Source organism: Saccopteryx leptura, chromosome 3, assembly GCF_036850995.1.
Source record: "Saccopteryx leptura isolate mSacLep1 chromosome 3, mSacLep1_pri_phased_curated, whole genome shotgun sequence".
NCBI classification, from domain to species: Eukaryota; Metazoa; Chordata; class Mammalia; order Chiroptera; family Emballonuridae; genus Saccopteryx; species Saccopteryx leptura.
In genome coordinates, this window is record NC_089505.1 from 355,673,865 (window position 1) to 355,689,152 (window position 15,288).

Consider the following 15,288-nt stretch of genomic DNA (forward strand, 5'->3'; position numbering starts at 1 on the left):
TCCTTCTCTCTCTCTCTCTCTCTCTTTCTCTCTCTCTCTGTCTCTCTCTGTCTCTTACCCTCCCACAGCCATGGCTCAGTCCGTTCGAGCACATTGCCCAGGTGCTAAGGATGGCTCTGTGGAACCTCTGCCTCAGGCACTAAAAATAGCTCAGTTGTAAGCATAGCCCAAGATGGACAGAGCATTGGCCTCAGACCAGGGTTGCTGGGTGAATCCCAGTCAGAGTGCACGAAGGAGTCTATCTCTCTCTATCTCCCCCTCTGAACTTGGAAAAGAAGAAGAAGAAGAAGAAGAAAAAGATGCTGTTGCCAGAGTCAACTTTTAAAAAAAAAATCACAATAAACTTAAAAAAGTTTACCAGAAATAAAAACTTATCTAGAAAATTTTATTATAATATTATTGACTGTAATGATATTTATGTAAAGCTTTGACTATCCACAAAAGAGCCCTTATTTGCAGATATCACATCAAAATGTAATTGGCTTACCTTTGGTCCAGGGAACATTCATCATCTTCTGAATCCAAGAATGTATTACTTACAAGAGCATGCAGAACTACCAATGAATTAAGTGCATTTGTCTTTGTGGCCAAGATTATTCATTTAGACAAAGTGCATAGCTTATCCCCATTTAAAGACTATGAAACTCCCTGGTGGATCATTAGGTTAAATGTACTCTCTAAATAGGAATCCACCTTTCTGAGACTGTGATATTCCTGCAACCAGAAGAATTATTCATTAGCAAATGTGGGTGATAAATACAGTTACAGTCCTCGATTGCATTTGCTGGTGTTGACTTCTAAGGGAAAGTGTGAAACACGCAAGGTGGCTGTTGATTCAGTTAGACTGTGCTTGTTGAGACCAAGGATTTGTTATGTAACTTTTAGTATTTCTAGCTCTGAGAACAGTAATGACTTTTTTTTTACATGATTGACCTCTAGATATTCTTTGTATAAATAAATAAGAATATTTCACTATTTAAATACTGAAAAAAAGGTGGAGAATGTTCCTCTCCATCAAATTTGTTATATACCAATCCTGTTTTTTGTTCAACATAGTTAGAAAAGTAGATGGAAAAATAGATAAAACTATTTTGTTAAAGGCAGGGGAGCTTTTCTATATTTATCAGTTTTTGAAAAATGAACATGTGGCCCTGGCCAGTTGGCTCAGTAGTAGAGTATCAGCCTGGTGTGTAGATGTCCCAGGTTCGATTCTTGTTCAGGGCACACAGGAGCGGCAACCATCTGCTTCTCCACTCCTTCCCCTTCTCTCTCTCTCTCTCTCTCTCTCTCTCTCTCTCTCTCACTATGTCTTCCCCTCCTGCAGCCATGGCTTGACTGGTTCAAGCAAGTTGGCCCTAGGTGCTAGGGATGGTTCCATGGCCTCACCTCAGGTACCAAAATAGTTCTGTTGCTGAGCAGCAGAGCAGTGGGCCCTAGGTGGGCAGATTATCACTTGGTAAGGCAGTTGCTGGGTGGATCCTGGTCAGTCAGGGTGCATGCGGGGGTCTGTCTCTCTGCCTCTCCACCTCTCACTTAATAATAATAATAATAAAAAAGTAAAACTGCATTAGAAAAGTAAGGTATTTTACAAACTGGAACTAGTTTTAAAGGTGCTGATAAAATTCTTCCATCCCAACTTACATTTCATCTTCCACACTGAAGCTCTAAGTCAACAGTGTGGATAAGGCATTCAGGTGTGTGCATGTATTTACGAAGTGTTGCCATTTTGCCAGTTCATGCAAAGACTACTTTTCTTCATGTTTATATATAAAAAGAACTGTTTTAACAATTGTTATTTTAAAAAAATATATAGAATGGTTTCTTAGACATGCCACCAAAAGCACAAGTGTAAAAGACAAAAGTAAATTTGAAAATAGAAAAACGGACATCATCAGAATTAAAAATCTTTGGGCTTCATAGGATGCCATCAAGAAAGTGAAAAGACAACACACAGTATGGGAGAAAATATTCGCAAGAGACATATCCGAGAAAGGACTGTTATTGAAAATATACTAAGAAATTAGGGAGTTGCCAATCAAAATGATGCATCACTATACCACTATTAGAATGGTTCAAATCCAATCACTGACAATACCAAATGCTGGAGAGGATGTGTAACAACAGGAACGCTTATTCACTGATGGGTTGGGGTGGGGTGGGGGGAATACAAATGGTATAGCCACTTTGGAAGAGAGTTTGGTAGTTTCTCATCAAATGAAACAGACTCTTACCATATGATCCAGCACTCATGCTCCTTGGTATTTACCTAAAAGACTTAAAAACTTATGGTCACACAAAAGTCTGCACATGGATGTTTATAGCAGCTTTATTTATACTTACAAAACTTGGAAGCAACCAAGATGTCCTGCAGTAGGTGAATGGATAATTAAATTGTGGTCCATCCGGACAATCATGTATCATTCAGCGCTACGAAGAAATGAGCCATCAAGCCATGACAAGACCCGGGGGAACCTTAAATGCACATTACTAAGTGAAAGGAGCCAATCCGAAAAGGTCTCTATAAGTTTATGTCAACTACTTGAGGTTCTGGAAAAGACAACACTGTAGAGACAACAAAAAGATCAGGGGTTGCAAAATAAACAAATATACAAACTAAACCCTCTCGGTTTATTTCAAAGCTGCAGAGTTTCTGACTACTTTTATCCAACAGTAGGAAAGAAATTTCTGTTACAGCAGCAATAACATCAAGTTGAAAAAGAAAACAGAAGAACTTGTTTCAAATCCCACACTTCATAACTTCAGGCAAGTAAAATAGGACTACTTGTTGAGACCGCATACCCAGTGTTTAATATTCAAATAATTATTTTGGCATTAACATAAATGTAGATCTTATACTGATAGTGTACTGTATGGCTCTTTCCTATTTCAATTACAGTGTAAAGACCCTGTTGTTATTTCAAATCTTTGTGAAAACCTAAACAGGCACGGTAATGACTTATCATGGAGTTGAGAGTAGTGGTTTGGAACCTGAACTCTGGAGTCAGATACTGTGGTTTTGTTTCTGACTTTGCCATTTACTGGTGTCTTCTCTGGGTTTGTCTTTTTCCTATACCGCTGTTATAATGAAAGGAATTAGTACATATGAAGCATTTCCACTAGTGCTGGATTCATAGAAAATGCTGTGTGAAGGTTAGCTATTATTACCAATTTTGAGTTGACAGCCTGGAAGGATTGGGCTCTCTAAAGCAGGGGTCCCCAAACTACGGCCCGCTGGCCGCTTGCGGCCCCCTGAGGCCATTTATCCAGCCCCCGCCGCACACCCGGAAGGGGCACCTCTTTCATTGGTGGTCAGTGAGAGGAGCATAGTTCCCATTGAAATACTGGTCAGTTTGTTGATTTAAATTTACTTGTTCTCTATTTTAAATATTGTATTCATTCCCATTTTGTTTTTTTACTTTAAAATAAGATATGTGTAGTGTGCATAGGGATTTGTTCATAGTTTTTTTATAGTCCGGCCCTCCAACGGTCTGAGGGACAGTGAACTGGCCCCCTGTGTAAAAAGTTTGGGGACCCCTGCTCTAAAGGATAGATTTTCCTTAGGAACTAACCAGTCTTTATCATTGGATAGCCATTTGTTCAGTAAACATTAACCATAAACAGCTACATACCGTGTGCGATCCATTCATAGGATATTTCAGAATGCTGATATTATAGAGATGGAGCATGTGTGTGGTTGCTAGGCGTTAGGGACTTGGAGGGAAAGCTAGAAAGGGATACCGTGAGGGAGTCTCTCTGTCACGATGGGAGAATCCTGTGTCTGAGTTTGGTAGTGGTGACACAAATCTCTACATGCGATAGAATTGTTTAGAACCACACAGACAAATACACAAATGAGTGCATGTAAAACTGGCAAAATCTGAATAAAGTCTAGATCATACTAATTCCGATGTCCTGGTTTGATCGCACACTAGAGTTACTTATATAAGTTGTCACCATTGGAGGATCTGGATGAAGGGTACACAGGAACTCTCTATACTATTTGTTGTTGGGACTTTTTACCAGCTTTATGAGAGAGAGTTCACATACCATACAACTCACCCATTTGAAGTGAAAAATTTATTAGTTTTTTTTTTAGCATATTCATAGATGCAGCCATCACCTCAGTAATTTGGGGACATTTTCATAGCCTCCAAAGGAAATCCTCCACATTAGCTGTCTTACTCAGCTACAATTCCTGCTGGTTTTTACAGCCAGAATTTGCGGGGACTGTCTTCCTGGCACTGGGATTCTGGGCCCGGTGTGGGGCTGGGACCCCTTGCTCCTCATGGGGGACTTCTGCAGCTGAAATACCCCTCCCAATTCTGATCTGCCACCCCTCCTACCTGTCTTGAACTGGCTTCATATATATATATATATATATATATATATATATATATATATATATATATGTATATATATATATTGACTTTAGAGAGAGAGGAAGGGAGAGGAGAGGGGGGAGGTGAGAGAGAGACATCTACTTGTTGTTCCTCTTTTTAATGCACTCATTGGTTGCTTCTTGTTTGTGTCCAGACTGGAGATCCAACTTGCGACCTTGGTATACTGGTACAAGGCTCTAACCAACTGAGCTACCCGGCCAGGGTGATGTGGCTTCTTCTTTATATCTTTCATTGTGGGACTTCTGTTTGGCTAAATTTTGGGTGGTACTGAATGATAGTTATTCTATAGTGTAATTGTATTATTATTAATTTTTTTGACAGAGACAGAGATAGAGTCAGAGAGAAGGACAGATAGGGACAGACAGACAGGAAGGGAGAGAGATGAGAGGCATCAGTTCTTCATTGTGGCACCTTAGTAGTTCAGTGATTGCTTTCTCATATGTGCTTTGACCAGGGGCTACAGCAGAGCCAGTGACCCCTTGCTCAAGCCAGCAACCTTGGGCTCAAGCCAGTGACCATGGGGTCATGTCTATGATCAACACTCAAGCCAGCGACCCCACACTCAAGCTGGTGATTCCACACTCAAGCTGGATGAGCCCACACTCAAGCCAGCAACCTGGGATTTCAAACCTGGGTCGTCTGCATCCCAGTCCAATGCTCTATCCACTGCACTACTTCCTAGTCAGGCAGTTTAGTTGTATTTTTGACATGAATGTGGGAGAATGCTGGTACTGCATATCCCTACACCGCCATCTTGACTGGAAGCTCTAAATTCTTTCTTTAAGCCTTTTGCCCCTATTGACTGGAGTCTTCTGGCTGCAGTGCTGGGTAGCCAGGACACCAGACAGTCCTCACCTGTTGTTTCTTCTGCCCAGTGTCCAACAAGCACCCATTCGTGGACAGCAATCTTCTCTACCAGTTCAAAATGAACTTCCGGCGGAGGCGGAGGCTCATGGAGCTGCTCAATGAGAAGTCCCCCTCTCAGGAAACCCATGACAGCCCCTTCTGCCTGAGGAAGCAGAGCCACGACAATCGGAAATCTACCAGCTTTATGTCAGGTGAGTCAGTTCCATATCGTTCATTTGTTTCTGTCTTTTTGAGAAATAGTATAGTCATAACTCCCCTTTAGGAAATTCCATTCCTTAGCAAACTTATTCATAAGCAAAATGTATTCAAAAGAAAGAAAAAGCCTGACCAGGTGGTAGCGCAGTGGATAGAGTGTGGGACCGGGATGCGGAGGACCCAGGTTCATGTCCCCAAGGTTGCTAGCTTGAGCGCAGGCTCATCTGGTTTGAGCAAAGCTCACCAGTTTAGACCCAAGGTTGCTGGCTCGAGCAAGGGGTTACTCAGTCTGCTGTAGCCCCACGGTGGGTCGAGGCACATATGAGAAAGCAATCAATGAACAACTAAGGTGTCGCAACAAAAAACTAATGATTAATGCTTCTCATCTCTCTCCATTCCTGTCTGTTCGTCCCTATCTATCCCTCTCTCTGACTCTGTAAAAAAACGAAAGAAAGAAAGAAAGAAAGAAAGAAAGAAAGAAAGAAAGAAAGAAAGAAAGAAAGAAAGAAAGAAACACAACCACCAAATTGTTCCTGGGGAGTCAAATTGGATATTATAAAGTCTCATTTATGAAATTCTGTATTTCTCAAGCTCTCATTCATACCCTATTTACTTTTTATTTATAAACAATTGTTATCATTAATTATCCAGTGTTCCAAATCACGGTATGGAAAAGCTGTCTACTTTAAGAATGAATAAAGACTTCTGAGCGCATATGTAACTAAAAGGCAGCTGATTGCCACTCCATTATGGAGAGTGACAGAGAGCAAAGCACAACTATGAAAAACAGACCCAGGATCTCATAAAAGCATGGCAGCCTGGGATACTGCATGGAAGGTCTAACTGTCTCATCTTGACAATGAACCCTGACAGAAATGATAGTGACTGTTGTTTACAAAGATAATCACTTCCACACAGAAGATGTTAACTTGACATATCATTCTATGTAAGAGGCCCAGGTGCTTAAAGGGGTATCTTAGCTCCTCTGAAAACTCGGCATGGCTGTGATTGGCCTAAGGTCTGGGGGCTCTGGGCTGCACCTCAGGGCGAAATGACTACGGATGTCATATGTATAGGAAGTGACATGAGCACGCTTGCTATAATGAGAATTTTATGTGCCCCTGTCACTGAGTCAAGCTTGGTTGCTTGAGCTTCCTCCTTGACTTCTCACAATAATTTGAAGAGCAAAACTTTTCTTCTCCCCGTTTTACAGTGCCTTCAGGTGTGGTCTTCTGCAAATTCAAAGTAGCTATTCACATTCTCACTAGCACTAAGGTTTTGCCTGTTTCTTACATGGACTTAGCAGACCTGAATAAGTAACAACGATGAGAAGGAGGATATGGTAACCATGGTCACCATCAAAGCCAGCATTTATTTTGTGCTTCTCACGTGCCTGCCCTAAGCCGAGTTCTCTCCATGGCTTCTTCCATCTTTTGTGTATACCTGGATCTCCTCTCCTTTGTTGAGTGCCAGCCAACTTCATGGCCGAGAGAACCCGATTGGATCGTTGAAGCCCCGTCTCACATGCACTCTCAAAGCCTATACTTGTGCTGTGTATTTTAATCTCCTCGTCCATGGCTCTGAGTGATTCATAATTTCACATGAACTCCGGAGGCATTTATTAGTACTCTTAATTCATTAAGTGTATAGCCAGCACTTAATTTACTTCCTCCCAGGGACTGCTCAGCATGGGCTTAGTGGTTCTTGAAATAATATTTTATGCAGCTGGGTCCATGCACATACATTATATTTATAATTCATTCCTTGTAGCAGTCCTCTGAGGTAGCGTTTACAGCTGGGGAAATTGAGGCTCAGGGCACTGAGGGGAATGGCCTGAGGCTATGCAACTGGCCGGTTACCAAGTTGCTGCTCAAATCCTTGCTGTTCTCAGCCTGAAGCCAGAGTGCCTTTTCTGGCACAGGTGACTGGCCTCGCTGTACGCCCCCGACCTCACGCCTACGTGCTCTCTGGGGAACCGGGACCACCCCCAGTGATCGCGTGCTTTCCGTCCGCAGTCAGCCCCAGCAAGGAGATCAAGATCGTGTCCGCGGTGCGGAGGAGCAGCATGAGCAGCTGCGGCAGCAGCGGCTACTTCAGCAGCAGTCCCACCCTCAGCAGCAGCCCCCCGGTGCTCTGCAACCCCAAGTCTGGTGAGTGGCTGGAAGGCGGCCCCCCCTTCTGACCGTGGCCTCGGGGGACTTGGGCAGATGTGCAGGCTGGGTTCCCTGAGAAGCAGCTTCTCAGACTGAGGGAGACTAGTGTGTGGGGATATTCTTACCACGTGTCCTTGGGGTCAAGACCTGTTGAGTGGAAGGGAGGGACTTCCTGCTGGGCGGAGGAGAACCGCGCTGCAAGCAGGCTCAGTGAAGGCTGCAGCTAAGGCCAGGGGGAGCTCTGGAGTTGGGATGGCCCTTCAGAGTGGTCCACATTTGGGGAGAGGTGGCCAGGCCTCAGTACCCTCCTGTTGACCAGTGTTGGCTGCCCCTGGGAGGAGGACATAACCTTGAGGAGGAGAGGTAATTGCAAAGAGAGTTGAGGCCATCGGCAGACTGAGGGCTGTTTGCCATCAGCAGTCCCAGCAGCTGGAAGGAGCCCGTCAGTCCTGAAGGGGGTTACGATCAGCACATCAGTGTCCCACACAGCAGGGGAAGTAGGGGTTCCGTAGACTGCAACTGATGCAAGGACCTCCGGGGCCCTACGTAAGAAGAGTACTTGGAATTGACTCTTGGTGCCTTGTGGTTCCAAACCCAACTCATCAGCCTCCCCTCTTTGGCCTTTACATTCCAGAAAAAGATTAGGCACAAAGATTGTATTATAGATGAACTTGGACTTAGAAGCAGGCCTTCCTTGACCTAATCAGTTCTTCAGCCCCACGGGAACCTGTAACCCATTAATATTGCCACCTTGTCACGGCCCTTCCCCATCTCTCCCAGGGTTAGATAAGCTACGCGGTCCTTCATGATAATCATTGCTGTGAAAATACCCTCACCTCCGTTTGTTTAATGCCCTGTCCATCCTTGGTTCAATGTACCACCTTCAGGGAAGAGGCTTTATTCCTTTGTTTCTGTTTCCTCATCACCAGATGTTAGGGATATAAAAATGAGAGGTCATGACCCCTTCCTTCAGTGAACACATTGTCTCTTTGGGGGAAAAGTCACTATGCATCAGTGAGGATAAGGACCAATAGATGTTGTTAGAAGGGCCTTAAGATAAAACTGTCATCTAAGGCTGTTATGTAGGCAAGTGGGTATTTTTTTTTTAATCTAACTTTTTTTTTCTGCCTTCTGGTGGGTTAGCGCTAAGAATAAAGTTGTAACTTACAAGCAAATGAAAAAACTTGCCTCTGCACTGACTCTGGCTGGAAAATCATGGGGCACTCAGATGCTACTGCACTTTTCAATTAATGGAGCATTTTTTTGAGGATGGTTATCCTCAAAGTTAGAAGCCAAAGAGTTCCTCTCGGGAAAGGCTCAGTTGCGCTCAAGTCATATTTTTACTTGTTTTTGAATGCCTGCGATATTGGAATATGAACATAGTGTCCATTACTTTAGCCCATCTTCTCAGAAGTAGGTTTGTACGGTTCCCTCTTTCTCCTTACCCCTTGGCTTAAAGGAAAGCGTTTACTGATATGCAGGAAGGAGAGAAAGGCAGGCTGCCTTTTTGGTGTCTTTAAGGACCAGAGCTATCAGGACTCATTGTGGTTCATAAGTCCAACCTCTTGCCCATATTCTGACAAACTTCCCCTTCCTTCTTCAGAGGGATGTAAAGATGCAGTGAACTCATCTGTGATTTTTATTTCCCCAAGCAGATAAGCAGACCTTCACAGTAACTTAAAAGTAGTCATTATTCTATATACATCTGTACTGTATATAAATGTCCTAAGCCAGACCCCCCCCAAAAAAAGTGCTACAGATAGTACTATAAGTGATATCATTGTGATGAGAAAATAAATGTTCAAGGATATGAAAAGAGAAAATTAAAAGGTAATCCCCCAGGCTTCAAGGTTTCTATATTTTCCAATGAAAGAAAAAGATAAATTGTATTAAAAGGCAAGAAATAATGATTGCTGGTGAAAATATGAAGAAAAGGGAACCCTTGCACGCTATTGGGGGAAATATAAACTGCAGCCACTATGGAAAACAGTATGAAGGTTCCTTAGAGAATTGAAAGTAGAATTATCATGTGATCTAGCAGTTCTACTTCTAGGTATTTATCTGAAGGAAGCAAAAATACTACTTCAAAAAGATATTGGTACCTCCATTCTTTTTTTTTTTTTCTGAAGCTGGAAACCGGGAGAGACAGTCAGACAGACTTCCACATGCGCCCAACCGGGATCCACCCGGAACACCCACCAGGGGCGACGCTCTGCCCACCAGGGGGCGATGCTCTGCCCCTCTGGGGCGTCGCTCTGCCGTGACCAGAGCCACTCTAGCGCCTGGGGCAGAGGCCAAGGAGCCATCCCCAGCGCCCGGGCCATCTTTGCTCCAATGGAGCCTTGGCTGCGGGAGGGGAAGAGAGAGACAGAGAGGAAGAAGGGGGGGAGGGGTGGAGAAGCAAATGGGCGCTTCTCCTATATGCCCTGGCCGGGAATCGAACCCGGGTCCCCCGCACGCCAGGCCAACGCTCTACCACTGAGCCAACCGGCCAGGGCCAGGTACCTCCATTCTTATTGCACCATTATTCACAATAGCCAAGACATGGGAACAGCCTGCGTGTCCATCGATAGATACATGCATAAAGTAGTTGTCAGATATTTGTTATCATTTATATAAAGAGGAAGTCCTGCCATCTGCAATAACATGGATGGATCTAGAGGGTATATGCCAAGTGAGATAAATCAAAGACAAATACTATGTGATTTCATTTATATATGGAATCTAAAAAATACAACCAAACCAAACAAATCACAAACAAACTCACAGATCCAGAGAACAGAGAGATGGTTGCCAGAGGTGGGGGGATGGGCAAAATGAGAGAAGGTGATCACGGAGTACACACTTCCAGTTATACAAGGACTAAGCTCTGGGGTTGTAGTATATGGCGTGGTGTCTGTGTCTGTGGTTGATAACGTAGTATTTTGTATTTGAAAGTTGCTAAGAGAGTAGGTCTTGAAAGTTATCATGAGAAAATACCTTATTTCCCCATCTATAAGATGCTCCCGTGTATAAGACACACCTTAACTTTAGGGCCCAAAATTTGAAAAAAAAGTATTACATAAAATTATTGAACTCAAGTTTTATTCATCATTAAACAATGAGCACAAAGACAACAAGTGTGAAAAAAGCAGGAAATGCAAGTAAATAAATCTACAACCACTGTATAAGACACACCCAGTTTTTAGACCCCAAATTTTAAGGTGTGTCTTACACATGGGGAAATACGGTAACTTCTGTGACTCTGTGTGGTGGTGGTTAACCCACTCCTCACCCCCACCAACCCTCTTGCTTCCCTCTGTGCTGCTCCATTTCTTCTTCCTTCCACAGCTCTGTAAGTTAGCTTCAGGCTCATTTATGTTTGCTAATGCTTTCTGTCTTTGCTCAGCTAGAGTATGAACTCGGAGGCAGAGAATCCTTCCCCCTTTTGTTCACTGATGGTCACATATGAGGTATTTGTTCATATTGGCTGAATGAATGAATGAATGAATGAGGGCTCAGAAGGGTCCACTTGACACTGTGTCCATCTGTCTTACAGTGTTGAAGAGACCCGTCACTTCTGAGGAACTCCTGACTCCCGGAGCACCGTACGCCCGGAAGACATTCACGGTAGGCTCATCATTGGGTTTTTCTCCTGCTGCTCATTTTTCTGGGCCATGTCAGCATGTCAGGGTGTTGATGTGTATGTTACAGATGGAATTGGAGAGCCTCTTAATTTTCCTTTTGTTTTTGCCATCATTAAAATAGTGGGCGTTCTTGACCCTTAGGCACTAAAATGCTTTAAGACTTGACATGATTTATTGTGAATACAGCATTTTAAACTCCTTTTGATGTGTCCTTAACAAAAGATTTCTATTGTTTACTTATTATAATATAATTACAGATTGTAGGGCAAATGGTAGTGCAAGTACTGTTAACAGTTCCTTCTGTGGTACAAGTAAATTTTAAAAATCATTTAAGACCTTAGGGAAGTCATTAGATAGAGAAAGAAAACTGTGGGGTAAATGGTTCTACCAGAAGAAATGGTGCTTTTGACAACGTCAGCATGCCTGGAGTTGTACAGGTCCCTGATGGGGAGCACTGCTCAGCGGTGAGCACCCCCGGAGTGCCTGCCCCTCCCTCCTGCTCCTCCCAGCCGGTAGGTTTTCTTCAGACAGAATCCAAGCTCTGTGCCTGACAGCACCTCTCCCACTCCCCTTCCCGGACTCTTTTTTTTTTTTTTTAAATTTTATTTATTTATTTTAGAAAGGAGAGAGAGAGGGAGAGAGAGAGAAGGGAGAGAGAGACAGAGAGAGACTGGACACTTTCTTCAGTCTCTTCACACGGACATCAACTTCTTCTTTAAAATACTTCTTCTCTTCTAACTTTTATTTTGTTGACTCAGGGGGAAACCTTTGCAGACTCATTTTTTATTTTAAAGGTTTTTTATTGATTGACTTTAGAGAGAGAGGAAAAGAAGGAGAGAGATAAACATTGAATTTTGCACTTATTTATGCATTCATCGGTTGACTCTGGTATGTGCCCTGGCCGGGGGTCGAACCCACAACCTTGGTGTATGGGGGCGACACTTTAATCATCTGAACTACCCAGCTAGCTCCATACTCATTCACGCTGCAAACATTTGTCAAAGATTACTTCCCATTTCTGAGCACTGAGGAGTTAAAATAGGGTGGTCCCCGTCCTAGCCAGTCTCAATATGAAAACACACTGCTAATACGGCCTGCCTCAGGGGACAAGGCAAACCGTGCATTTGGAGGTGAAATTAGCCCTAATGCACTAATAACAGCAAAGCCCAAAGCTAATGCAGTGCCTGAAAGTCTTTTTGATTTGACAATGTCCACAAGAATTTCATTGGTTTCCCTGCCTTTTTTCAGTTTTCAGCATTCGAGAGACAGTTGATTCTATTTTTTTTAAAGTATTTCCTTATGGTTTTAAATGGAAATGCCAGCACTGCTGGGAATTGATGGTGAATGTGTTTCATCTGTATTTCAGTCCAGGACATGTCTGGGAGCCGCCTAGGGAATGCAACCGCCATTGCTAATCGTGATTCTATAGGCAAAGGCACCCCCCCAGGTGCCGACCACTTTTGGACCAGCCTCTGCTTGTAAACTGTGAACTTCCTGTCCTTTTTCACTCTCTTTTGTGGATAGAGAAAACTGTGTTTCGAGAAAGCCAAGACTCTCCATTAGTCATTTAAATTGTGACTTGAGACTACAATGAAGTTGCTGGATTGTCGCAAAAATCTCATTTGGATTTAGGGGGAAAGAGCAAACGCAATAGAAATTGGATCTGGAGAGTAGACTCAGTGGTGCGTGGAACCCCGTCTATAGGTTCTGTCTGCCTCAGATATTAAAGTGCATAGCAGCCCAAGAAAGAGGCAATTTGCCAGTTACTTATTGAGCAGTGCCCTACCAGAAGAAGCTTCGTTCTGCCAAACAAGTGTTCCTTGACCGCATTTTCTGCATAAATATAACCACATTAACGATAAAAGCAAAGTGTGCCTTCACTCCCCAGGCAGAGCAGAGATGAGACCAAGAAGAGATATGTGACCGCACGCACTTAAGCCCGGGCTGGCTTTCTCTCTCCTGGAGGGACAGGCCCATGGCCAAGGGGCTGTCTGCGGATTGCTAATTGCGGTTTTCCTCTCCAGATCGTCGGTGACGCTGTTGGCTGGGGCTTTGTGGTCCGAGGAAGTAAGCCATGCCACATCCAGGCCGTGGACCCCAGTGGCCCTGCAGCCGCTGCAGGAATGAAGGTACCACCAATAGAGCGGTGTCTCAATGCCTGTCGCTTTCTTTCATTGTTGGTGCCATCTGTACTCTCTCCCCCTAAGTGCTTGGTCTCATTTTTTTCAAGTTTCCTTTTCCCCTTCTGAATGGGGTTGCAACAGAGCCAAGAGCATATGATGGAGCCACAAGAAGGGAAAGTTTTCCTGTGTCTCTCCGTGTGCCTTCGTGGTCTCCAAACCTCCTTTGGTTTTTTTTACGTTTCTTCCCTCAACCAACACCGAATTAGAAAAAAAGAAGTTTCTTTTTGCTTAAAGTTTATATAATAATGCTACAACTTCTGTTCTCAGTGAAGTATCTTCCTGTGGGGCTCAAGCAGCCAGTAGAGTGTCCTCAACCACAGAAACAGCAAAGAGTAACAGAAAAGAACACGGAAGCTGTGGAATTTGGAAGGGATCTGTGTTCATATATTGGTTCTGCTTGGTTACTGGCTCCTTGATTTTGACTAAGTTCTGTGACATCAGAGCCTGTTGCCTCCTCTCGGGAACGATAATCCTATTCTTTCTGCAGTTTAGGGAATTCAATATTGCAGAAACACTTGCTGAAGTGCAAAGACCTGCACAAACATCAAATAATTGAATGACTTGTGCCAGACATTTGAAAGTAAGTTTGACGTGTTTTTAGTACCTCAGTGGTGCATACACAGTCAAGGAAATTTGGAAAATATAGATAAGGAGAGGGGAGAAAAAAGTCGTAATTGCCTCTAATCTTTCCTAACTTCGAGATAACCACTGCAACAGTTTAAGCAGCTTTATCAAAGTATAATTGACTTACAGTAAAGTGTAGCACTGTTAACATTTTGATTTAAATGCTTCCAGACTTCTTGTATGTACATATGCATACACACACACACACCTTATTTCTATTTATACCAAAATATGATATAAGAAGATGTTGAGTGCATTGGTTTTCTGCTTCAAAACACCTTTATCTAGCATAGATTTTTTTTCCCCTGTCATCTGTAAAACATTGCACAGACATTTATCTCGCGATATCTGGGACCGTGGAAGGATGCAGAAGGCTTACAGGCTGCCGATTCTTCTCCTTGTTCATTTCCTCACCACTTTCATCCTCTCGCATCAGTCTTTTTCGTAGAGCAGTAAGCCAGGAAAGCAACAGGCATGACTTGGATCTTCACAGCTCTGTTTCCAGCACCTTCTCTCCGGTATGGCTTTGCCTACTAGAAAGAAAGGTGGGCGTGAGATTGCCTCACAGGAGTGCAGAGCACAGATGACCGCCGGTCTGGGTAATCAGCTCTGGTGTGGTCAGGGGTTGCCTCTGTCGCCCACACCAGGGGGTGCAGGCTCCCGGGTCCTGTGCTCCGGGCAGGGTACGGAAGCCTCGCTGGCTGAGGTGGTCTGTGTTAGAGGCCCTTCCTACCTCCTCAGTTCTGCAGTGGGCACGACACCAAAGAAACCCAGAGCAGGAAAGTTGGCCTGGAACATAAAGGGCGAGCATTTGTATCTGGGCCCAGGCTGATTTTTTTTTTCATTTTCTAATGGTACTCTTGGCTGTAGGAAGAGTTTTATATTTTATTTCCATCGTAAAATACCTAGTATAAATTATTTTTGGCAGACTGCTTCAGTCGTGAGCATGCACTCACTTGCCACGGGGCTTTGACTCAAGCTCATTTCCTTTGGGGAAAGCGAGGGATTTTTATTGCAGCTAAAGACCTTGTTTTGCTTGGCCAAGTGTATTTAATTATCTGAGTGCATCTTTGTCAAATAACATGCATAACTGTTCTATGCATTGTCGATTGATTGATTGATTAACTCCTTCATGTATATACCCTGATAAATGGGAACCTGGGATATAGTTTTCAGTTCCATAAACTCGTATTTCATATGGTTTATATTCTCAGTTTCTCTGGGGTGCACAATAGTTTTC

At 43.5% G+C, this 15,288-nt stretch overlaps 1 protein-coding gene across 2 annotated transcripts in view; it reads left to right on the forward strand.

The window, feature by feature from the left end:
* Window positions 1-15,288, forward strand: part of DEPTOR (DEP domain containing MTOR interacting protein) — a 137,843-nt gene that overhangs the window by 84,439 nt on the left and 38,116 nt on the right. For both annotated transcript variants that reach the window (XM_066379411.1, XM_066379408.1), the window contains exons 5-8: window positions 5,276-5,458; window positions 7,478-7,612; window positions 11,154-11,224; window positions 13,266-13,370. In XM_066379411.1, coding sequence (XP_066235508.1) covers window positions 5,276-5,458; window positions 7,478-7,612; window positions 11,154-11,224; window positions 13,266-13,370 — 494 coding nt within the window. The remainder of the gene's footprint in view (window positions 1-5,275; window positions 5,459-7,477; window positions 7,613-11,153; window positions 11,225-13,265; window positions 13,371-15,288) is intronic.